General features: G+C 48.3%; 1 protein-coding gene across 1 annotated transcript in view; it reads left to right on the plus strand.

Annotated features, from left to right (window-relative positions):
- Positions 1 to 26339, plus strand: part of SHISA6 (shisa family member 6) — a 273358-nt gene that overhangs the window by 115111 nt on the left and 131908 nt on the right. Inside the window, exon 3 of the mRNA XM_032839979.1 lies at positions 14377 to 14472. Within this exon, the coding sequence (XP_032695870.1) occupies positions 14377 to 14472 (96 nt within the window). The remainder of the gene's footprint in view (positions 1 to 14376; positions 14473 to 26339) is intronic.

Genomic DNA, 26339 nt, shown 5'->3' on the forward strand with positions numbered 1-26339 from the left:
TGGGCAGTGGCATGGAAAGAAAAGAACATTAACTAGACTCAGAGGTTGGAGTTGGGGGTCATCAGACTCACCTATACAAGTGAGTTTTAAAGCTCACTTTCTCTTCTCAGATCTGTTGGCTCCTTCTTCGAGTGAGGGGTCTCTGAGGGTCTTTGGGTTGTAAACCTAATTAAATAGAGGCAGTTGGGGGATGGGAATACTAAGAATCGTTGCCTCTTCTTGGTGTTGATATAATTAGGGTATGAAGGAGAATCCATTTAGTGCAAGGGTTAAGCGAATGGCTTTTTAAAATGGAAGTCTGATGGAAATCCTTAAATATGGCATGTGTACCAATCTTCAGTATAGAAGTCAATGATTTTTTTAAAAGATATATTTATTTGAGAGACAGCAAAAGCAAGAGAGATCAAAGAGGCAGAGGGAGAAGCAGACCCACTGCTAAGAAGGGAGCCTGAGGCGGGGCTCAGTTCCAGGACCCCGAGATCATGACCTGAGCCAAAGGCAGATGCTTTACCAACTGAGCCCCCCCGGTGCCCCAAGTCAGTGGTTTTTTTACGTGATTATCTACCGTCTCTCTACCCGCCCATCTCTCCCTGCCCCCTTGTCCACATAAAAACATTTCCATCACCCCATAAAATTCCCAGTGCCCCTTCCCAGTCTATAGTTATCCTCCACAGATAACCACCGTTCTCATGGCTGTCATCATCAAATGGCTTTGTCTGCTCTTTGGGAGTCTTTGTCAAGAAGATTTCATCTTGGTCTTCATATATGTGCAGTTGTCCGGCATGGACGTCTTACGTTTGCCTTTTCATTTCTCGTGCTGTCTGGGAGAGTCATCTGTGTCATTACACGTACCAGCGGCTCCCGCCTTGTATAGTATTCCTTTCGTGAATATTCTACAGTATATTATGTAAGCTCCATTTGCCGGGCATTCTGAATACTTGATTTTTTTTTCATCACTTTTTTAAGTAAAGCTGCTGTAGGCATTCTTGGACGTCTGTGACGGTGGACATAGATTCTCCTGTTGGGTAAATGCCTACATATAGAACTGTTGGGGTACAGGGCAGGAAGACTTTACCTTCAGAAGAAGCTACACAAAAGCTCTTCAAGGTGCTTTATCATTTTCCATCCCCACTGACGGTAGGTCTGAGTTTTAGTTTCCCCACATTTGGGGAACTCCCCCACCAACGTGTGGTATGGCCAATCTTTTGAACTTCAGCCACACTGCTGGGCGTGTAGTAGTATCTTACTGTGGTCAGAAGCACCTTTTTTTTTTTTTAAGAACATAGAAAATTTGTATTTGGAGCCCTAGGTCATCCCCCAATGAGATAGGTGATGGGAGCAAGATCCCTCAATGCCCCGGGATTCCATTTCTTCCCCTACAAAATGGTGGGGAATGGGCCATGATTGGCGTGGGAGGCATGGGGTCAAGGGAGAGTGCTGTGTGTAGCGTTTGGACAGTCTAGAGGAGTCGAAGTGTAAGTGAGCCAGTTGAGGGAGAGAAAGTGGTGGTTGAAAAAGAGAGGGATGATTTTAGGAGCTAAGTCCTGGAGAAGATGGAGGGACACGGATGTTCACAACATCATTTCACTCACGCTACTAACAAGGAAGACAGAGAGGATAGGTGTGATCTTCCGTCAACGAAAGAGATCCTCTCTTACTGTTCCAATTTCTCCTTGGAGTATGAGGCAAGGGCAAGTTGGAGTGTGTAGAGAGCAGGTATGGGAGGTTCCAGGAGCCAGGAGGAACCTATGAAGGATGTCCGGGAAGCGGAAGGGTGAACGTTGCAGAGAAGGAGAGCAGAAATTGTCATAACATTGAGATGCCCACATCTGAGGATTGGGGTCATTCATTCTACAAAATACTGGTAATGATAATAGCAAACAGAGCACTTAACACATTCTAGGTCCTGTTCTGAACTCTTTGTCTGTAATAATTCGATTATCACAAAACCCTCTTTTAGTACTGTGATTTAGTCTCTTTTTACAGATGGGGAAATGAGGGTTCAGAGAGGTCAAATCATTTGCCTGAAGTCCCCCAGTGACAAAATGGCAGCTGGTCGGCTCTCTTCACTGGTGGTTTTGCTGGGTGAGCACGGTTCTCGAGGTTGGAGGCTGGGGCTGTTATAAGGATGGACCATGGTCCCTGAACAGGCTAGGGAGGGAAGAAGGCCCGGGATGGTGATGGATGGCCTATCCGTCGGAGTCTGGCAGGAAACAGATGGCCCTCTTAAAAGGGGTAATTTGAGAACAGTTTAGCGAAAACATCATTAAAAGGAAGGAGGTAGGTTTAAGGAACCCGTGAGGAGGGGAGGAACTTCTGCGCCGGTCCACAGAGGGACCTGAGTATCCTCTTACCCTCCTCCTGCTCTCCTCACCCGCAGCTGCCTCCCCCTGTGCAACTCTACCTGGAGGTCCCTGAATGCAATTTGTAGAGGTCAGAGGGAGGGAGGCCCTGTCACCTCCAGACTTGGGGACTGACCCAGGAGTGGGGGACCTGAGGGGAAGGTACTTAGCTGGGCACTCCTTGAAGAGGGTCCTACTCTGCCTCAACCCCCTCCCACATGCTGAATGGAGAAGACCAAGTATCTGAGGGCAGGGCAGGGGGCCCTGGACCTGCCTCTGACAGGCGTCCTCCAGCACCCCTTACTCTCCGCCCCCACCAAAATCCAGCAAGAGAGGAGACTGAAGACTGATCCAAATACATCAAGCTCTGAGTGAGGCTCCACTCTCTCCCCATCGGGCCCGTAACAATCATGGTTCCTCTGGGTCTTTCCCTGGGACCCAGAGTGGGCAGTCTTGCTTTGCCCACAGAAGGAAACATCTGAGCAGAGTCGCCCGTGACATTATTTCCATAAACTCGGAGGCTTTGCTAATGCCCTGTGCCTAGCATTCACTATTTTGGTTCTCATCTCCTACTTTGCATTATTCAACGTGGCAACAGATCCCTAACCCAGGTCGGTGTGAAAAAGCCCCGGGTTTGAATATGAACCTTCTCTCATTGATAACTTCTCAGAGATACCTCATAGTCCACAAATTAAATTGCCTTCCCATAAGGAGTGAAAGATGAATCCCCGGCAAGAGATGAAAGCCCTTAAAATTCTTTCCTTCCCCCACCGCCACGTTTGTTTTTTGTTTGTTTGTTTGTTTTTGTTTTTAATTCAGCTGTCTTAGTCAGAAGGGTCTCTCTCCGGTGTTTTGGGAGAGGGTAGGACCCTTGGAGCAGTTTCCAGAGCGTGGCTTTCCTGGAAGTGTGATAAAATGAAAGGAACCCCCAGTCTGTATAGTGACGGAATTTAGGTTCTGCCCTAACTCACAGGCTACTCTGTGATTTTGTATATTCAATCTTGAGGGAGCTGTTTATTCATCTGCAAAATGGAGATCGTATTCTCCTTAAATATTTCCCTCTAGATAATAAAAGGCGTTCATTGCCAATGTCTCCGCGTAAAGGCATCCGGTAAAATTACATAAGATGGTAGACGTTTTCAGCATTATTTTGGTCATCCATCCCCACCAGTTTGGATGCACTCACAGAAGGCTCAGTGTTTTTTGTTTTGTTTTTTCACATGAGGAAAGGACAAGAAACAGAGAGGGAAAGAGGTCTCAGGCACCCCCTGCCTTGGGCTACCCCACTGTATGTCTGCAAGGCGATAACAAGGGGGAGATTTCCTTAACGGACCCCTGCCCTAATGTCCTCAGACTCGGGGGCCAAGGAAAGTCTTCCCTCGCTGTGGAGAGCACCTCCAGCCTCCCTTCCACTCAGATTTTCCTCAGGACTCTTGGCCAGGGTCCCGCTCTCAGGAATGAACCAGAACCGAAACGGGGATCGCAGTCAGTGATGGGGATTTGGTTAGACTCTGGGCATCTTTCCAAGGGGATTAGAGCCAGCGCATCTGAGGAGAAAATAAATGGCGCGCTGGGGTCCCCTGAAATAGAAACCAACCTCTGCACCGTTTCCTGGGGCACGGGGGAGACTGTGGGCTGCTTGGTGCATTCGGCAAGGCTCTGATGTGGGAAGATGCAGAGTGAGGTCACAGCCAGCAGCCAGTGACCTTGGGCTGTCTGTTTTCCCTCCCCGGCTCCAGTTTCCTCGTCTGCAAATTTTGAGGCTAGAGAAGGTGCCCTTGAGAAGTCCTTCAGTTGGAACATTCCCTGATTATGTCTCAGTGGCTGGGGGCGGGGGCGGGGGAAAGGAGGAGGGTTTAGCCCTCTCCAAATCTCTGAAGATTAATGTCACCATCAAGTAATCCTCTCCTTCGTCCCCTTGGTAAATAATTAGGATGCACCAGAGGTGTGGTTTTCAGACTTTTATTTCTGAGCCTTGTAATGCTTTCTGAAACAAGAAATCTTACCGCAAAGCTTGTGTGAGAGAAAGGAGACCACAGCAGAGCTCCTCTCTTGCAGGGGATAAAGTTGACCTAGAGCTTGCCCTTGGCCACAGCTGGAGACCTTTATAGAGGACATCTTCATATTTTTGTTTGTTTGTTGTGGTTTCAAACACAAAGTACCAGTTTTCTTCAATCCACATCAACAAAACTGATGGTTCAGGGATATTAACTTGAATTGAAAGAGATTGGTTTAGGAATGACTTTCTGGAGGATTGGCCTCCCGCAGTGGGATGGTTATTGAGATGTCCTCTAGGTTGTGCTCCCCATCTCACCCTGCCTGTGATCCTGATCTCCCAGATGGGAACCCTTCTACTTTCCTCAAGCGAAACGATAGGGTGAAGAGCGCCATCTTGAAAGTCAAGAGTTGAAGGTTCGGTATGGTATCCAAAACCATCAACCTGTGTGACCTTGAGAATGCGCCTACTCACCCGCTCTGGGTCCATATTTCCTTCATCATGGGAGAGTGTTGGTTCAGTGTGGGACTGCTGACCCTGAGCCCTCACAGCCGGGGACCCATGGCCTTCACCAGGTGGGCTCCGCTCCTGGCAACCATACCCAGGTCTCCCAGATGCCAGGTCTCCCAGCTGTCAAGTATGCAGAGGGGAGATACCAAAGGACAGATGTGCGACATTGCCACAGTACTCAACGACAGCCCTGCTAACTCCCCAGACTCTGGAGGAGACAGTCCCCGTGCGCTTGCTTGTGTGAGGACTGGAATTGACACGTTAAAATAAAGCATTCCCAGTAGCTGCTCTCTCGAGAGTTTTTGACTAGTAAACATTCATTGTCAGTGCAGTCTGCAGTGAGACCTGGCCTGCCCCCTGTTTACCTCTGTTTACAGAGGTAAACTGGCTCAGTCTGCCCAGAGCGGCCTCGTTCACTTAGCAAAATGTAACTACATGGAGGAACCCAGGCGGTCCTGGCTCCCGGCCCCCTCCCCTTTGTGTAGACACAGGTGTGAACTCTTGGGAACTGGGAGGAGCTTTGGGGCTTCTCTGGGAAAGAGCCCTCAGGCAAGATAGCAAAGTCCAAGCTCTATCCAGCTCCTTCTGTTCTTAGCTCTTTCTGGCCCGAGGTCAGCTTGGGGCAGATGTGCAGGAAGAAGACCCCACAGAGTTCACCGCATGGGAAAGAGGAAAGACTAGTTTTTGTTTTTTTTTTAAGATTTTATTTATTTATTTGACAGAGAGAGATCACAAGTAGGCAGAGAGGCAGGGGCAGAGAGAGATGTTCTGGGAAGCAGGCTCCCTTCTGAGCTGAAAACCCGACTTGGGGCTCCATCTCAGCACCCCGAGATCGTGACCTGAGCCAAAGGCAGAGGCTTTAACCCACCGAGACACCCAGTCGCCCAAAAAGACTGTAGTCTTGATGTGAATAGCAGCTCCCATTTATTGAGGTTTCCTGGAATGGAGTATTAGGCAAAACGATCAGTACCCGGGATCTCATTTAATCCTCGCCACCCTCCCGCCAGGTGGGTATTAGAATCCGTATTTGATAAATGCCTTGTCATTTACACAAGGAGAAGTGGCCCCTCTCATTTCCTGGCCTTTGTACTGCTTTCGATAAAATGACATTTATTAGCGTTTTTTCCCCCCACATAAAGAAGTACAAAGACAAAAGCGAAGTATGGCCCACGATCCCACTCCATAATCCCAGATGAACTCTGTAAATAGTACAAAAATAAAAAATAACACATAGACATGTATAGAAAGTTCAGACAGTAGAGAAAGTAATCAAACTCCAAGGCCAGCACCGCCCTTCCAAATCCCCCCCCACCCGCCGGACCTTTACCCAAAGGAAAGGACCTTTTAGTAGTTTGTAGGCATAATAACTTGCAGAAAAAAAATATATCTTTCATAGCAACCATCCTACTCTCAGTGGGTCTCTACATGTCCTCTCTGTGCTGTTTTCATTCTTGTTTGTATCAAAAGATCCTACTGTGAAACGTTGCCCTGCATCTTGCTTCTTCTTCTTCTTCTTCTTTTTTTAAATTTGGTCTTGGAGATCTTCCTACATCTGCACATATCTCCTCATCTTTGTAATGCTTACATGCTTACATGATGGTCCACAAATTCATGGATCCTGGTTTTCTTAGCTTCCCATTCCCAGAAACTGCTGCAGTCAAGGCCACAGGGTCTGGCCTGGCTCATATATTATGGGAGGACTTGAAGGCATATATATGGGGCAGATTCCTAGCAGGGAGAATGCCAGGTCAAAAGCTTGTCCTTCAAATAGGCACCACTAATTTCTACTCTTTCTACCAGCCACAACGAAAGAGCCCATCCTCCTGGCGCTGGGTGTCATGGAAGGCTTAAGTTTTTGCCAAATTGATTAGGTTTTATTTTTCAGAAGATTTATTTATTTATAGAAAGAGAGAGTGTGGGGAGCGGGAGGAGCAGTGGGAGAGGGAGAAAGAGAATCTCAAGCAGACTCCACACTGAGCCCGATGTGGAGCCCGATGCAGGATTCGATCTCATATCCCTGAGATCATGACCTGAGCCAAAACCACAAGTCCAAGATGCTTACCTGACTAAGCCACGCACACACCTCAAAATCGATTCTTTTTTATTCTTTCTTTTTTTTTTTTTGGAAAGGTCCTTAAAATTTTGACCTGCATTTCCTTAATTGTGACTCAAGGTTAATCGTATTTTTCACGTATCTCCTGGCCTTCCAAAAAAACCCTGTTTTTTTTTTTTTTTTCTTTCTGGGGGTTATAATGACCTATTCACACATTCCCTATTCACTTTTTCCAGGGCTTTATTATAATTGATATTAATGAGTGTCATGGACGTGAACTAAGGAAAGGTCCTTTCTCACGTGTATTGAAAATATTTTCCCAGGGTTTACCATGCGTTTGGATTTCTGTCTCTGTCACATTTTTCCACTGAAAGTTCAGCAGGCAAGTGTCTGCGGAGCGGCCCTAGCACTATTCTGGCTTTTCAGAGACCAGCTCCCTGTCTGTTGGGAGTGCATGCTGTGAATTTCAAGCAGGCTCTAAAGAGGGAGAGCTGCTCCTCTGACCACGGAAGCTACTTTTGGTTTTATTTCATCGCCGTAATGTACTTTCATCACCCTGTTGGCCTACCAGGTTTTCCAGGGCAAGTCCAGTACCTACCACCTAACTGTCTTTCTGCCAAGAAAGCCAACTGGCTAAATGTTGCAAATGTGTAACCTGATTTACCGATCTTTACTTGATGAATTTTGGGATTTGGGTACTGCTTGAAGATTGTAAATAAGTCTGTCTGTGATTTTTGAAGTTCTGTCGTTTTATTTCTTGCTTGATGGATTTCATCATGGGGCCCCTCGCCCCTCCCCCAAGAAGAACTCAAGGGTATTTTAGTCTTTGAGTTCTTAAAACTGGAGACTCTTTGCTGCCTTTATTCTTGAGGGACAGTTTGGCGGTGAATAAAATATTTGGGTTACAGTTTCTTAACTAAAAACTAGCTATCCATCCATTTATTCATCTATCCGTCTCTCTGTCCATCCATGCATCCATCCATCCATCCACCCATCCATCCATCCATCCACCTATTCATTCATCTATCCATCCATCCATCCATCCACCCATCCATCCATCTACCTATCCATCTATCTATCGCTCCATCCGTTCATCCGTCCATATATCTTTTTATTCACCCATCCCCCAATCCATTCATCTCTCCATCTCTCCATCTCTCCATCCATCCATCCATCCCTCCATCCATCCATCTCCATCCATCCATCTATCCCTCCATCCCTCCATCCATCCATCTCTCCACCCATCCATCACTCCATCTATCCATAATAAAGTAATTATTTAACTGTGAATGACATCCCCAGCTATCCAGCATAGGAAATAAAACACAGAAGCACCTCATCTACTCTTCCTCCTCAGTTACATTGCACTCCCTACCTCTAGAAGTATCTGTTTGAAGTATCTATCATTTCCCTGAATCTCTTTGTACTTGTATTAACACTACATTTGCTTGTATCCTGAAACAATATACAGGGTTGTATTGCCTGTTTTATAACTGTCTAGATGATGGCATCCTGTTTTTCCTTGCTTTGCTTAGTATACTCAGCATTATAACAGACTCTCCTCCATGTTGCTACTTAGAGCTCTGGTTCATTCCATTTGGACTGTAGTAGAGGATTACATCATATGAGTATAACATTATTGATCGCTTGTTCTCTTGGTAGGAAGATGGAGCCCTCTCCATTTGTCTTTATTACAAACAATACTCATTATGAACATGCTCGTGCATATCTCCTTATGCACATGTGTGACAATTTATCTACCAAAGGGAGCTTGCTGTTTCTACCATGTATGTGTCTGCGAATTTCCAAAGTGGTTGTACCAATTTACACTCCCAGCAGAAGCGTGCAAGGATTCTCATTCCTATTTACCCATGTCCATAGTGTCAGGCATTTTCACTCCTCCCAGTCTGCTGGGTATGAAATGATATCTCATTATGGCTTTAATTTGAATTTCCCTGGTTACGTGCAAGATGGAACATGACTTTATGTGAATCGGCCCTTTGGGTCTTCTCTGCTACGATTTGCTTGTTCATCTCTTTGGCCCATGCTTTCTGTCAAGTTCTTTTACCTTCTCATTAATTTGAAGCTTTTTATGGGTCTTGGATGTGAATGTAAATACATGTTTTTGAGCCTTTGACTTGCAGTTTTGTGATGGATTTTGGCGCCTTATGGTTAAAATACACTCTCTGGCTTCCTCTCTAGTCTGTGCCTTGCTCCTCGTTTCAAAATCCTTTCCTCTCTGAGGTCATGAACAGATGGCTCACTTCTTCTTTTCTTTTAAGGTTTGGCTTTTCACACTTAGGTCTTTAGTCCCCTTTGAACTGATTTCCATGTGTATTTTTTTAAAATTTCTGTATGTATATTTTCCTTTTGTTCTACTTCTACTAAATGAAAAGTCTTTTGTTTTTTTCTGCCTGTGGAACTCTTTTTCTCTTCTTCTTTCTTTGCAGTATTTTCAATGAGTTTTGAAGGAATGGAATCAAAACATCTCTACTCAAAAATATTAGCAAACTTTGCATTATTCTCAAAGCCTTAAATTCTTCAAAAGGTTGCTTTGCTTCCCCTCCCTCAATTTTTTAAGTGTTTTATGATGATGGCATTTTCTTTTATTTTTAAATTTAATTAACTGATGAATTTATTTATTTCCTATATATTTTTAGAAGGCATTTCACCAGAATATATCAGATTTTGGTCCCTTCTAAGACATGCTGATGCTTGATCTTGCCTTTTGTCTTTGGATCTGAAGACTGAAGTCTTCCCATCTGCTCAGGAAAAAAAAAACCCAAAATCTATTAACTTTTAATCATTGCTTCTGAATTATCCCTTCTGTGTCTCTTCTGGGAATACTGTTGGAAATTAATGGAAACGCCTAGAATCGTCCTCTCTGTCCCTTCTCTCCCATAGTTGCTGTCTCTTTGTCCTCTTCCCCCACCCAGTGCCCACCACATCTCTCTTGTTGGGATTTACTGCACTGATTTCCTTCAGGGCACACTCTGTTGGCCATGTCTGCAGCCCAGGCCAACCATCCTGGTCAGTTTCTTTCCCTCCCTTGGCTCTTGATCTAGTTTCACAGTTACAAACTGCCCTTACATCTCAACTGACATCACGTTCAGATAGTACCTCCTTTCCCCCTCCTGTTTCTTGCAGCAAATCTCTTTTCCAGAGAAACTTGCCCTGTAGCCTCTCAGACTTTCTGCCTTACCAGAGCCACCAGCCCTCTGTTGACTTCAGGAACTCAGTCTCAGACCTTTCTTTAGCTTTCAGTGCCTCCTGACCAGGGAAGGAGGGAGGTAGGCGTTGAACTTGAACCTCAGTGCTCTCCCCATGAATTTGGACATCTGGATGCTGGTGACGGTGAGAGAGCAGTGGCAAAATTAAGGGTCGAGAATGCACCCAGATGCTGCTTTGCACTGTTGGAGTTCAGCAATTGGTGGCAGGTGCCCCTTTGCAACCTGAACCCTACCTCATTCCTGGACGCGGCTGTGCGTGTGCCCATACTGTGACCTGGGCAGGCAGAAAGGCATAGACTTAGGGTGGTGGCTGCCAGATGGAGAAGGGCTGGTTCTTTGTGTTATGTCTAAAGAGTTCTGTGATACCCCTTGTTATCACACATCTGTCCAGCTGTGGACTGCACGCATCACTGTGACAGAGAAGAGACATTGACTCCCTCTGTTTGCCCCACCCACCTGCTCAGGGCTTTGTTTTGACCGATCATTCTTTTCATCATGCTGTCCTTGCTCATGTGGGACCCTGCCTCTCAGAGGGCACGGAGAATGTGCATCCTCCTGGACCTTGACCTCCTAGCATTGGCCCTGGATCCAGCTCAAGAGGGACCTGTCAGTCGTTCTGACACAGTGGTTCTTAAAGGGTGGTCCCTGGACCTGTGGCCCTCAGCGGTGTCACCTGGGAACTTGTCAGACGTGGAACTGACCTCTGACCTAGGACATCAGGAACCACGAGGCCGGGGCCCAGCCATCCAGTGAGCACTCAAGAGTGAGGACCTCAGCTCCCACAGGAGCTGACGCTGTCACCCTGCCTTCTCCCACTCAACGTCTTGGGCTGCTTTCCCAACAAGTGTCCTCAAAGATGCCTTTGAAAAATGTTATGTGCTCCCTAGAGAGGTGGGTGCTCATTAACAGGAAGCTAGACTTGGTGTTCGTGCTTCCTTTTCATGTCATGGAACTCAATATTTTCCAAGCCGATCTGGGCATAGAATTCTTTATTCCCGCCACCTGCTCTTGGTCTTGACCCCTTGGCATATCTTACCTTTACTCAACTCAGGGCCTTGGTGTTGAAGCTTGACCCACCAGGGTTCCAGCTTCTATGAACTTACTCACCTCCAGGCAGACCACTCCCAAGGTGGCATTTCTACTGGGTTCAACTGCCAGAGAAGAGTCACAACTGCATTCTTGTGATCATTCAGACCATGGGGTGAGGTACGAAGATGGCAGGGCTTGGGGATTTACTGCTGACTAGCTCCGTTAAGTTGGGGAACGTGACCTTTTCACAAGGCTTTTGTGGGAAGTTCGTGGAGCCAATGATGGAAGGGAGACACGGTTTGGAGTGAGAGGAACTGAAAACTACCATTGGCTCAGTCATCTTCCCCTGGCTTCCATTTCTCCATCGGTAAAGGGCGGCATTGTAATATAATAGACAACAAGCGTATGCAGTTGCAATTAAAATTTTAAGATAATAACACATGTGAAAAATCTCTGTTAAACTGCATTATGTTAGAAAATGTACGCTATTATGATGTCCAAAAAAAAAAAAAAAACCAGCCAACCCTTAGGCTGTACATTCAGATGCTCTGTCTCTCTGCCTGGTGCATAGTAGGTGATCAGAAAACTGGTGTTGTTCGTGAAACAAAGCAGAGCCCCAAGGCACCAGGGCATTGCTCAGTCCCGAGGGACCTTGTTCCAGCTGACAGATAAGAATGATTTGTAAGTAGCACAGGCACTGTTTATTCTCCATCTTCCTCGGTATTGATTTGTTTATCAAAAATTTTATTTATAAAAGAGCACAAAAATAAACCAGCCCCAGTTCCGCAGGAAGCCTTGCGGGTTCTGAATTAATGAGGTCCGAATTTATGACAGTTCTGAACTGTGACTTCCTTCTCCTGCCTGGCCGCGGTTGGGGGTGGGGTGGGCAGGAAGTGACCACATTACAGGGCAGGGGTCCCTCTCTCCCTGCCGCGCACCCCTCCACACCCCTCCACACCCCTTCCCCCAACCCCTTCATCCCCGATAAAGATGCTTTTCTCCAAGTGCTAGAGGTGGTTTCTGGAGCTCTAACATGGCTCGAGATCCGGGCAGATGTTGCTTAGCTCCAATAATTCTGTTCTGTCAAATTCTGGGTCATGACCGCAGTATTTTATAGTCCGAGAGCTGCTTGTGGAAGGCTGTGAGCCCTGAAGAATGAGTATCTCTTCCAGAGTGGAGGGCACGACAGAAATGGTGGCAGAATTCTCTTGAGTTCCTCGTGTGCTAGGACAAGAGTTTGGTCCCTGGACCAGACAGCAGCAGCATCACCAGTGACCCGATAGAAATGTAGAGTCTTGAGCCCTGGTCCCAACTCTGGGAGGGGGCCCAGCAATCCGTTTTAACATGCCCTCCTGGTTTTTTGGATGCACACTCAGGTTTGAAGACTCTTGATGTGGGAGAAGGAGGAAGGAAGTGGGAGGGAAGAAAGGGAGGACTCTGGAGCCCAAAACTTATTAGATCGTGGGTGGTCCAAGCACCCCCGAGGGTCCAACAGATGTTCCTTGAACCCACCTGAATAAACTGAACCTAAGTTTTCTCTCCATTTACCCTAGGGCAATGGTTTTCTTTCCTGGTTGGCACATTAGAATAAGCTAGAGAATTCTTTAGAAATAGCATCCCCTAAGCTCAGACCCTGATCAACAGAATCAGAATCCCTGGAGTTTTGTCTGGACATGTGCACTTTTTAAAGCTTCTAGATAGTTCCAGCATGCACCTGTGTTTGAGATCTACCAATGCAGAAGACGCCTTGTTAAGAAAAAATGTAATTTGTGTTGTCTTTACATATACTATACATTTTTTTCATTAGCTGTTTATTTTACTTATTTATATTATAAAAAAGACATACTTAGTAAGGAAAAAAAACTTGTAAAATACAGAAGCACTGAAAGGAGAGAAGAAATAAGGCATGAGTTCTAGTTATCTGAAGGTGGTCGGCAGTGTTTTCACTTGTAGTTGGATGGTGTTTTCTTTTAATCTTCTTTATTTATTTCTAATACTCTGGTGTGACTTTATAGCATTGTGATCATACATAATATAGCATTTTCTGTCCACTTTTTTTTTTTAAAGGGGGAGAGGGGGTGGAGGGGCAGGGGGGAGAGAGAGAGAATCTCAGGCAGTGTCCACGTCCAGTACGGAGCCTGAAGCAGGGCTCAATCTCAAAACCTTGAGATCATGACCTGAGCTGAAACCAAGTGTCGGACACTCAGTCGACTGTGCCACAAGGGCAACCCGTTTTCTGTCCACTTTTTAACTTCACCTTCTTTCTGCATAATTCCACACTTACTTACTTCTAAGTAGTTTTCAGTGCGCTCTTATAGCAACGCAACAAAAATACGCTTTTCTCCAGTTTCCTGTGTCTGTGCCTCAGGATGGCATTTACGGAGTCCTTTTTCTTTACCACAGCTGTATTTCCAGAGCTTTGTGAAGTCCCATTTCGAATGTCAGAAGCAGAATATTACCCTCCTTCTCTTTGAATTTCTTCTCCCAAGGTCCTCGCCCATCCTCACCTTTCCCCAGACAAACCCCGTGGGTAGACGGCTACATTAGGCAGACAAAGAATAACATCTTATTGTGGAAAGTCAGCAGGGGAAAGCAGTGAATATTTTGCCACTGTTTTACAGCGGCCATTCTGCCCGCCCCCTTCGGCTGACTGGATCTCTCCTAAGCCACCAGGCTCTAGTTCCCTGGGATATGGTGGTACTCCTAAATAGGCACATAGAAGGGGCATCCTCGGCCAGACGGAGCCAAGCCTCGTGCTCTGGAAAGAAAGAAAACAAATGAGTAAGGCAACATGGAAGAAGCTGGAACAACGGACAGGATGGGGGGGAGGGGCAAATATACCAATATTCTGTTGTGCTCGGTCAGAAATGCCAAAATCAAGCCCCGTGTACCCCTTTCCCTTCTGCTTTCTATGTATCCTTTCCAGAACTTTTGTCTTTGTTGTGCAAGTATATATATACATACATACATATGTATAAATATGTATATCTACTTGATATATATACTTTTTATATATACAGTGTATCTATTTGTAACATATATCATATGTGTTTATAAAATAATATATATTTTTTTTTCTTGACGGCTCTACCTCCTGCCTCAGCTGCTGATTTGCCACTGATGGCCTCACTCTGGCGGGATGAGTGGGAGTTCCAGCTCCTGCCTTATTTTTGCTGCTACGAGTCTTCCAGATAACTCTGCCCCGTCTTCTTGCAGGACATTATGGGAAGGATGCTTACCGAAGTGGAGGACCAGATCTCCATAACTTCATCTCCTCTGGATTTGTCACGTTAGGAAGAGGACACACGAAGGGTACAGTGGAAACCATTTTTTACTAAAACACACAGGTTGCCTAGGGAGCCCCGCTCTGAAACGCAAAGACGATGTAGAGCCCAGAGGCTGGTCCGAGACAGGGAAAAGCAAGGGGTGGTGCCACGGCAGCCAGTCCTGGTGACGTACATGGCTTCTGAGAGGTCACAGGTGGGATGTTAGAGGGTCTGTAGATGTGACGGAGACATCCCTCTCGCCCCCCCGGCCCCGGCGAGGAGCGGGACCCAGAGGCCAGGGCCCCTGCGGGAGGGACCACAGGCAGCATGGTGGGAAACTGCCAGCGGACGGGGCACCATTTGCAAAGGGTGTGTTCTCCTCTTGGCTCTTACCCCTTTTCCGTTTGAAAGCCACATTTTATAAACTGATGTCAACACTCTATACTCTGGGTTTCAGAGCCAGTGCGCATGTTGGAGAGTTTCAGTGTCCTAAGTGTGTCTGTATAAACTCTCTACAGTGTGGACCCAAAGGTAGAGGTTACACAGACCTTGAAGCCTCAAGATGGCTTTTCTGCAGAGCTGCTTTGTGTCCTAGCTGACAGCTTGCCCAGCATCTGTGCGGGATGGGGAGGGGGGTGTGGAATCCTCGATTCTGTCTTTTGTTTAAACAGAGTCTTCCTAGTGTTGTGAGCATTCTGTCCTATCAAGAGGAACCGGATCCCCGACTCCTCTGTTTACCCTTCCTAACACCTGTGTATTGTTATAGACCAACTGTGAATTCTGTTGTAGGGATGCTCTAATCCCTGTCTGCCTCTGAATTACGTGTCTGTTTTCAGTGTGAGCGACCAAGGAACTTTGCGATTTTTTCTTACATTCCATGCCAACTACTTTTTAAATTCCCTATGTGATGTTTGTTCATCCTATAGAGAAAAAAAAAAAAAAATATATATATACATATAATATCTGTATCTGTGTATGTATTTTCTGTTGTGTCTCTTTGTGTCTAAATAAAGTTTATTGAGGATACAGGTGGCATTTGTGGCTATGCGAAGTTGCAGAATCAAATTGGGACCAGAAGGGGAGTTGGGTGACCTGGTGAACCAGCGAAAGACACAATCTTAGTCATCCCCATATGGCTCGAAGCTTAGGACGGCCCGCCCCCACGTCACGTGCTCTGCGATGATTACCTCGCACTATGCAACAAATTACACAGACCTAAAATGTCGCATTTTAAAACAATACCAAACAAATGTATGATCTCGCATAGTTTCAGCAGGTCAGGAATTCGGGAGCAGCTGAGCTGAATGCTTCTGGGTTGGGGTCTCTCATGAAGTTCCAGTCAACATTGCAGCAAGGGCTGTGTCATCTGAAGTCTTGACTGTGGCGGAGGACCGGCTTCCAAGATCGTTGGCGCTCAGCGTGCTGGCTGTTGGCAGGAAGCCTGCGTTCCCCTCCCCCGACCCCACAATGTTCTCTCCGTGAGTGACTTGCGTGTCCTCACAGCATGGTGGTTGGGCTTCCCCAGAGTGGGCGATCCAAGGAAAAGAAAGAGAGAAACCTGAGTGTCTTTTATGACCAAGCCTGTTGGCGACACACTGTCATTTGCTCCATATCTTACTGGTGACACAAGTCAGCTTTATTCCAGATGGGAGGGAGTTACGCAAGAACAGGAATATCAGGTGCCAGGGATCCCTGGGGGCCATCTTGGAGATTGGCTACCCCACTCCTACAGCCATGGGGCAGAGCAATGGATCCGAATTTTTCCAGAAAACATGACAGCTCTTACCAAGTCTTCTCAACCCCAGTAATTTCCCACCCTTGCCCCTACCCCGTGCAGGTGGTCCAACATGAAACACCAAAGAGTTCAATCTAAGGAACTCCTATGTAGATTATAACGGTGACAGCTTTAGGTTCATACAGTCATTCAACAAATATTTCACGAGGCCTGCCTGGCACTCAGCGATATTCAGAAGTAAACAAAATGGAATCTGCTTCTGTGAAACTCCTATTCCACTGGGGGAAAGCAGACAAAATGAATTCTCGACAATGGGAGCAAGGGGAAGACCTCTGGCAGGTGCAAGGATGGGAATGCTCGGCTGGGAGCCGGCCTTCTCAGGAAAGACAGATTGGATGAGGTGGTAATTGGGCAGAGACCTGCATCCCAGGCAGAGGCAACAGGAGGGCAGCCCCAAGGTGGAAGCTTTCTTGTGGTGCCGAGAAGTAGGAGGGGGGCTAGTGTGAATAAAGCAGGGTAGAAAAGGATGAGAAGAGGAGGACACTGGACCCAAACCAGAGGGGAGCCAGATCATGGATTTATCAGGTGGTGGACACTAGACTGCTTCTGAAAGAACTAGATAGACCCCTATCAGAGCAATATAAAGACGATTCTCTATCCCTATTCATCCTTTGGGTCACTGTTATCCGGGCAGCTCTACCCCACCACGGGTATGGGGCTTTGCTGTGGCTGCTGCTGAGTTCCCTGATATTAGCTTGTCTGTGCTTCCTGCAGCCGTCCTGAGTGTGCCTGGCCCAACTCCCAGCCCCCTCCACCAGACACCACCCTCACCAGGTCCTCTTTATCCTTCCCTTTCTCTCAAGGCTTCTGAAACCTCCTCTCTCCTCCAGGAATGTACCTGGTGTGGCTTTTCCTCTTGAGATAATAACTAAAGTTCCATGAGCCAGGAGGCTGGGGCTGGGGGAGGAGCTTTGGAAACGGGACTCTCCTTCTGATATCAGAATTCTTTCTCCCTGCACAGCCTGGATCTCTGGGAAAGGGCTAAGCTCCATCCTCCCTTCCTTCAGTGCAACCCAAGTTCAGCTCTGAGTGGTACCTAGAAGCAAGAGCGGCCCCCTGGAAATATGCCATGGGCAGGGCACCCCTCAAGGGCATCAAACATGGGGCCATTGCTCATTCTGTGTGTTTCATGCCTTTCCTTTTCCTTCTCTATTTGTTTCTTTCTGCTTCACCACCCCTGCCTGTTGGGTACCTTTTCCTTTATTCCCAGTTTTTCTCTTCTTCCTACATTGGCGTTAGGCCTTCTGGGGACTACTGCTTGGCCCCACCGTGACACTCAGAACTGATGGGGGACCGGCTCCTGCTTTAGAAGGTCATACCATTTTCCTGCTAGCCTGCATCCCTGATTTTCACATGTATTCCTAGAAGACTCTGACTATTTGAAAAATCACAATAATGGTCCCTGTTCTAGATGGTGGTGGCAACTTCTTCAGATACTGGGATGTAGCCAGCCCGGCTGTCCTTTCAAAGGCTCCAGAGGCATCATGGGGAGAGACGGGCATCCCCGCTTTGGTGTTGGCTCGTGCAAATGCAGAGCTGGGGGTGAGGATGCTTTAGAATGAGATCCACGGTACACAGGTAATTAAACCTTCCAAGACAAACCCTAATAAACAAGGGGGTGTTTTTGGCTCTTGGGATTGCAAAGGTGAGACATTGAAAGAACCGGAATTCTGACCTTTGAGGGGGGCTTTGTAACTACCAAAGCCCCTGGTTCCATCTTTGTCCTGTTAGGAAACTCCGTGTTTTAGCCTAGGATGCCATGTAGCCATGAGTCTGCCTTCAAGGGTAAATGGAAGTCAAGGCCGAGGAAGATGTTGACCAGACTGACCATGAGTTTAAACCAAGGTCCCCCTGCATCGTTTTCTCTATTCATTAGACAGGATTACCCACCCAGGCCCCCCACGTAGGGCCCCAGAGTAGCCTTGAGGGAACCAGAGCATCCCCCAGGCTGCCACAATGGAAACCCAGTGATTAAAGCCTCCTATTTGCTGAGCATTTGCTATGTACCAGCATTTCGACACGTGCCATCTTATTTTCACCTTTACAATGACCCCGTGGGAGAGCCCTTGTCAGCCCCATTTTGCTACAAAAGATCTTTAAAATAAGGGAATGGGAGAAGAGGACTGGACTGCAGGTACAGAAACCCTTTAGAGGGCTAACATGATGCAGAGTAGGAATGAGGGCAGGACCCGGAAGGGAGTGTGATGTAAAGAGAGTTGTGTTTTGTTCTGTTTTAAGATGGGAGAAGCCCCAGTGTATTTGCTCGCTGGTAGGAATGGTCCAGCAGAGAAGGGGAAATTGATGATGCAGGGTGGGGCGGGGGTGAGGGCGGGGGGTTCAGAAGTGGTGTCCTCGGTAGGCGAGTGCTGATGGGATCCACCATGGAGATGGTGGATCTCCACCAGGAACAAAACCCACCCAAGAAGTCCCCCACTGATGGAAGGCAGAGTACAGGGCCCCAGGTACATGCAGGTGGGCATATGCCATCGGTGCTCAGTGATTTGGAGAAGCAAGGTCATCATCTGTGAGTGAGGGAGAGGGTGGTCTTCCAACCCTGTTTGTCCCCAATGTTCCAGTTTCAGCACATGAAAGGCTGCCTCCTGAGCAGGCCCTCAGTCCCAGGCAAACGGGGACACCTGGTCACCCTAATGAGAACATATGAGCAGCTCCAGCCCTGGTGGCTTCAGAACATCTTCCACACCCATCTGGGGCCCAGAGACTCACACCCAGGATTCTGCTGCCTGGGGCTGGCCTCTGCACAGCCACGGGTGCTCCTAGGCTTCAGGACTTCCCTGAGTTCAGCCGGGAGATAGAGACGAGGCCAGAATGGAGGAAGCTGCCTCCCTGGAGGACCGTTCCAGAGCCTGCAGACAGACCTCGAGGGGATGGATTGCCTCATTCTGTCTGAATGACGCTACCCAGGGACCAGGCTGGCTCTGTCCATCCCCGCTGCCCAGCCAGACTCTCCGTGGGGTCTGAGGCAGAAGCCAAGGCAGGAGAGTCCGGGCTCCCTGCAGATGAACGAGGGGCATCTGAGGAGGTTGCTGAGATCAGAGCTGCATGTGACCATCCCGATGCTAGTTCAGGAGGCTCAGCAATGAGGGGCAGGAACAGCATCCCACCTGCTCAAGTCCCCAGATCTAAGGACAAGGAGCAGCGATCCAGAGGGACAGGGCTGGGCTGCTGGCACCTGTCCCTTGATCAGGGGACGAAGCCGGGGATGGGTCCTAACATGCAGAAAGCCTACAGGTGTTAGCCAGTGATGAGTCCAGGTACATGTTCTACAAGGAATCAGGGTAGGGGAAAGTGAGGACCAGAGCCTTGGGGTCAGTGTGGTGGCTGAAATAGAGTGTAAGAGGCGGCAGACCTTTGGGTCATGATGGGGTCCAAAGGATAACGTGGGAGTGGGTCTGAATAAAGGGGAGGAGCCAGTGAACACGGAGGTGAGGGTCTTGCTTCCACTTCCTCAGGCCCCTCCCAACCATAAACAGCCCACCCTGGGGGCTGCCACGGCTGTGGCACCCTATGGAACCCTGTGGTACCCAGGGTTCGAGATGAGGTCTTCAACTCTAGAAAAGAAAGAAGGGGGGCAGGCCACAACCCCCGCACCTGGGTTTGAGCAGTAGCCTTCAAACCATCCTGTAGATTGTGGTGAGGGGACCCCCAAACCATCATGGCGAAAGAAATCTTTATTATTTTCCCACTCTGGGAGCCAGGGGAGTGAGTGGGCTTTCTCTAATCCAAGGTGTTCCAAGGCTGGACTCCAGATAAAGCACAGAGCTCAGAAGGCATCTGGTCTCCATGGCAACGGAGAACTGGGAAGTACAGCAAGAGACAGAGAAAGCTGGGTCTGGCTTGCCTGAGATTGGCCTCTGAGAAGCCAGGGCCACCTGGGAACATTCCTTCCCGTACTTTCTCCGTAGGCCAAGGTGGGCGGGAAGAAGTGGGAGCGACGCAGGGCGGAGTTCTTGGGTTCTGGGCTGAGGGCACCATAGATCTGAGCTGTCTGCAGATCATTCTGCTCTGCGTCGCGGGCAGCTGCCTTTGTTTACTCTCTGCCTGTTCCTGTTCACTCCTGATTCAGGGCTAATACCGAGAACTGGGCTTTGACTCCGTGTGCTCAGCCTTATTCGGAGGCATTTGTTAGAATGGCATCAACCTCGCCCAGTGGTTGATTGGCTCAAGCTGACTGCATCGAAGTAAAGACGGGTCTGCATGGCCAGTGACTTCCATGCCCACCTGGTGAATCCATGGCTCAGAATTACTGCTGTTCAAACAAGAAGAGAACAAGGCAGAACGAAACCCAGTACCATACCTCAGGGGGTTCCCAATTGGATACTTCCATGTGTGAGGTCAGCCATTTTGCTTAAAAGCAGCTGTTCCACAGAGCCCCCTTTCCTACATGGGTCCCGCTGACAGGAACACCCATGATCCCTCCCCATCTCAGGAAGGGGAAGAAAGGGCTCTGTGTCCTTCCTCAGTCTTACTGAGGACCATCTTCAGCTAGGTTCATTTGGATAGCAGTTGAACCTTGCAGATGGACCTTGGGGAGCATGGTGCCCACCAGAGCCAACTTCTTGAGGTGTCCAATGGCCCACTTCTAAGGTAGAACCACCCTCCTTGGCATTGGGAGACCCACTCAGAGGCATTGAGGGTGTCCATCTACAAACTGACCATCCTCTTAGGTTCTCCTTGTTCTAAGGGCAGTGGTTGGGTTGAAAGCAGACACTGATGGGTGTTGGGGCATCCAAGCCATCATCGAGCTCACATTACCTTGGGAAATCATGGTGTTGAGAAAAAAATCCCCATTAATGCTTGCCTGCGGGCATTCTACCATTGGCCCACGTGGGATGCTGGGATATTCCGGTGGGACAGGCCGCTGGGCTGGTATAAAGAAGGGAGAGGTGACACAAGGCCAGGGGTTCAGGATGCACTGGGAAATTTCCATGGGAAATGCCAACTCACTTGTAGGGTCCTTGGGTGTTCTGCTAGGAAGAGGAGGATGTCACGTAGTCTCCAGCAGCAAGGCAAGAGAGAGGTCTTCTTAGTACATTGAAACCAGGAAAACATCGCTCCTGACTCCTTCTCCACTCAGGCAGGAAGGGAGGTTTCCAAAAGGAAACTCGGAGCACCCCAAATATCCTTGAAGTCCCAACTGAGAGAAGATAGAGGATCAAGTTCTTGGGTTTTCCCAGAGGCTGACATGCTCAGCCAGAGGTCTAGCAGCTCTGGGCCATGTTTTGCTTGCTTTCTACTTGCTTGCTGGTGCCACATCGGAGTTTCCTCTTGCCATGACCCATGACCCACGTTGGCCCCAGGGGCAAGTTTGTGGCTGGTGCATCGTCTTCCTGGCACTGGTCTTAGCAATGACTGGTCATCCAACTTGGGAATCTCCCCTTCTCAGGAGCCAGCCCTTGGCGTTGGCTTTCCCTCATTCTCTGCTGCTCAATGCCAAGAGTCTCAGGAACCCTGAGAGCGAAGCTGTGGGGCTGTCAGGCCCAGGAAGGTGCTGGGAGTGCCGTCATCCCTACACCAGCGGGCATCTGTGGCCAGGATTTCTCAGTGGCCCCGAAGTGGGACAGAAAACTGATGATCTCAGTTCTCCGGGGCACTACCACTCTCTGGAACATAACCATAGAATTCTGTGACTCAGCTTCTGTGCAGATGATGGATGTGGCAGGATAATGACATGCCGGACCTTCCTGCCTGGCATCACGGGGCCAGCCTCAGTCTTACTGACCTCCAGGTGGTGATGCAAACTTTCCTCCTTAAATAATGGTGGAAGAAGGAGTGTGGTGAGAAGAAGAGGGCCTCTGGGGTCATACAGGCTCATTTAACTCCCGGCTCTCCCCATGCCTGCTACCCCTGTGACCTTGATCTCTGTGACATTCATCTATAAGATAAGGTTAATAGTGCTACCTGCCTCATGGGACGCTATGTGGAGATCCTATGAGATAATAGGCACCAGAGCACTGAGCTCAAGCAATGGGAGGTCTTCATATTATCCGTGGCTTCAAATGCTGAAGAGTCTTATTCTCCAAGGGTTAAGGCTAAGGCTACGGGCACTGGCATCTGCTAGGAGCTAGTTAGAAACACAGACCTTGAACCTACTACACCTGCACGTCAGCAAGACCTCCAGGTGATTCGTACGCACATAAAAGTCAGAGCAGCACCACCCTCAAGGAGTTTCATGTTCAAGTGCCATCTCTTGAGGGTCTTCAAGGTCACTTCCATTTCTGAGACTCTTCTTGCCATGAAGCCTCTGCATGGGGGAAGCCAGGGTGTCCTGCAGCTGGGGAGAGAGAGAGTTCCTCCCTAAGGGGAATTCCTGAGCTCTGGATGGTGATGCAAAAAGATGTCCTAAGACTTGAGCAACCTGTCCCACATATCAGAATCATGGGGCTTTGTCTATCTCCATGAAACTTAATTATGCGTTGATCAAAGATGAGTAAAATAGTGCCTGGCTTCCGGAAGTACCATCCCTGTCAAACACAAGGGAAGTGCTGTAAAATATATCCCAAGAAGAGTGTGGGGGAGAGGAGGATGCGGAGACTTAAAGGAGGAAAACCTTTTCTCTGAGTGGAGGAGTCCTAAATGGGCTTCTACAGGAGACGGGAGTTGGAATGGTCCTTGCAGGGCAGGAAGGATGTGACAAGCCAAGAGTGGGGCAGGGTTGGCATTGCAGGTTGAGGACAAAGGCACAGAGATGGAAACACCAGTATGACAGGGCATAGGACCCCTTTTGCGGGGTATGAGGAAGTGATAGGGGCCCTGGGACACCTGTAGGGGGGAGCAGCTGGAAATGACCCTGGAAAGGTGGGTTGGAGGCAGTGTCCTAAATCCTGCCAGGACCAAGAGGAGCAAAACACTGGCTGAGGTCAGAATTCCAGCCAGGTATCACCACCTGTCTTCTCCTGCTGCATTCTACTCTTCTGCCTTTAAGAATAAAACGTAAGCAAGGGACACCTGGGAAGCTCAGTCAGTTAAGCATCTGACTCTTGATCTGACTCTTGATCATCGGGCTCTGTGCTCAGCATGGAGTCTGCTTGAGATTCTCTTCCTCTGCCCCTCCCCTCAATCATGTGCTCTCTCTCTCAAAAAAATAAATAAATAAAATCTTGCTTAATAAATTAAGCAAGACCACAACGTACCAAGCAGGCCCCTGTGTGAGGCAGACTCCCTGGGCAGAAATGGGCATGGCAAACTTAGGGTCAACTTCCTGCCTCTATTTCCCCCACAGCCAGCGTCCGCCCTGCATGTCCATCATGGAGCACCAGACTGCAGAGCGGAGACAATCCGCTGGGCTCACGGAGCCAGTGCCCCATGGAGACTCCACTACCCCCACACCCATGGGTTTTCTGACTTACAGTCTGGAAAGTCTCCCCGTGTCAGGCCTGTTTCCTTGAGGAAGACGGGCCCTGGAAGGTTTGTAAGGCCCCTTGTTCTCCAATACCCTGGGGTCATCTCAGGAGGAAACACCTCCTGATGTGAACTACGGCGTGCAGTCAGGCACCCAGCCTCCTCCCACAGGAGACCTTTGACTTGGAACGTCCCCAAATATTCCCAGAGTGGCCCAGTCCTTGCCCATGCTCCGTGGTACCTGAAGGAAGATGTGCCTCAGGCTAGAAGGAGGTGATTTCCCACCCCCCTCCCCATTAGATGGTTCGTGGTTCATACCTGAAGGTTTTTCCTGCAGCAACGTGTGCATGAGCCATTGGGTTCATGGGGGCCAAGAGCTTATAAAGGATTCATTCCTTGAATAGGATGAATGCCAGACGCTTGCTCTCACATCCGCTTTCCAGTGAATCTTTTCACTTTTGCCCTAGAGAGTCATTCTGGGGGAGCGTAAGGGTTCTGGTTTTTCTGCTGAGAGCACTTGAACCCAGATGCCCAAGACTTGTGTCCATTCAACAGGAATATGGACACTAGCCGCACCCTGATTGAACCGGGGCAGATTCCACAGAAACTTAACATTTGTGCAGATGAAGGCAAGGGGCCCCCAGCCGGTGGCCCCCCTGGCTCCTCGTGGGCTCAAGTAGAGCCTTGCAAGCTATTCTTGGGACCTCTCTTGCCTCACCACCATGTGCACTTCCACTCCATTCCACTCTGGCCTCGTGACCTTGCTCACTCTGGTCTCCTGACCTTGCTTGCCGCTTGAGCCCTTCTTTTCTCTTTTTAAGGTTTTACTTATTTTGAGAGAGTGAGAGAGTGCTCAAGCTGGGGGAGGGGCAGAGGGAGAGGGAGAATCTGAACCAGACTCTGCAGGCAGTGAGGAGCCCCACGTGGGGCTCGATCCCACAAATGGTGAGATCACGACCTGAGCCGAAATCGGAAGTTGCGTGCTTTACCGACTGAGCCTCCCAGGGGCCCCTGTGTGCTCCCTTCTTATCCCAGCATCCCAGTCCATGACTCCCTCCCTTCCCATTTAGATAGCTCTCAAAGGCCTCCCAGATGACATTCCATGCTTGCCCCCCACATCTCATCCTCTGCTGAGCAGCCAGACTGATCTTATTCTAACCTAATTTAATCCTAAATATACCTAACCTCACCTGAAGCTTAGACCTCTTGTCGCTCTTTGCTTTATAAAAGCTCAAAGGCTCTCTCCTGGAACCAGAGTCTTAAATATTCACCCTAACGCGTCAGAACGGCACTTGTGCATCATAAAAATATTGAGTTCAGGGCCACCTGGGTGGCTCAGTCTGTTGAGCGTCTGACTCGTGGTTTCGGCTTGGGTCAGGATCTCAGGGTCGTGGGATGGAGCCCAGGTTTGGGCTCTGCGATGGGCATGGAGCCTGCTTGAGATTCTCTTTTTCCCTCTTCCTCTGCCCACTCCTACTTGTTCCTTCTCTTAAATAAATAAATACTGAGTTCAAAACTATTAAATGGCAATGGCATATCCTCTTCCTTCCTTCCTCTGTCCCTCTGTTGACAGTGTGACTCAGGAGCAAAGCAAACAGGTAGGCACGCGAAGCCAAGAATGTTTCATTTCTGAGTACTGCCATTCACTGAACTCTCATCAATATTGGGCTCCTGCCTGTTCTTCCCACTCTAGGGCCTTTGCACAGTCTGTTCTTTCTGTCTGGGAAGTTCTTCCCCTATGGTCCTTATCACACCAATCTACTCATGGTCCTGGTCTTGGCTTGACTCTCCCTTCTACAAGTTAGTCTTCTTGGCCTTTGCATGGACCTAGACCTTCCATTATATTTTCCAAGTTCACTCTATGTTTCCTTTCCCATACTCTTCAATTACTTTTAATTTGCATGATTCCTTGCCCAGTACCTGTCTTTGCCACTAACCACGTGAGGAGGCACCATGTCTGGAGATGTCTACCATGTGTTCCCAACGTCTCACACATGTAGTTGATGTTCAGTGGATATTGTGAATGAATGAATAAGTGGATGGACGGATGGACGGACGGATGGATGGATGGATGAATTGAAATTACACTAAACTGAAATCAGGAGACCTGAGTTGTTACAGGTGAATGTGCTCCTGTGAAAATTCCTTCACTTCTCTGGCTCTGCATCTTCCTACCTGTAAATGTTTCTACAGTATGCCTTCTAGTCCTGATGTTCCAGGACCCATAGGTGTGTGGGCTGAAACACAAGGTGGGCAGTTTCTTATGACTCAAGTCCTCTCCAGAGCTGTACTCTAACCCCTGTACCTCTGTGAACATTGATATCTCTTCATTTTTCTGTATCACAGTACTCTTTACAAATGCATTCATATACATTTTGTTTTTATTGTTTTAAAAAGATTTCATTTATTTATTTGAGAGAGAGCACAGAGGGAGAGGGAAGGGGAGACACAGACTCCCCAGAGAGCCCAACGTGGGGCTTGATCCCAGGACCCTGAGATCGTGATCTGAGCCGAAGGCAGACACTTAACAGAGTAAGCCTCCCAGGTGCCCCATATAGGTTTTTAAAAGTATTTGGGAGTAAATTGAAGATATCATGTCCCTTACTCTTCATACTTAAGTATGTAATTCCTAAAATCAAAAACATTCTTTGACATATCCATGGTATGATTATCAAAACAGAAGATTAACGTTGATGGAAGACCATTACCTAGTCTATACTTTATATTTCAAAGCACCACTAACGTCCTTTCCAACAAAA

This window comes from Lontra canadensis, unplaced genomic scaffold, assembly GCF_010015895.1.
Source record: "Lontra canadensis isolate GAN:19392208 unplaced genomic scaffold, GSC_riverotter_1.0 scaffold110, whole genome shotgun sequence".
Classification (NCBI taxonomy): Eukaryota; Metazoa; Chordata; class Mammalia; order Carnivora; family Mustelidae; genus Lontra; species Lontra canadensis.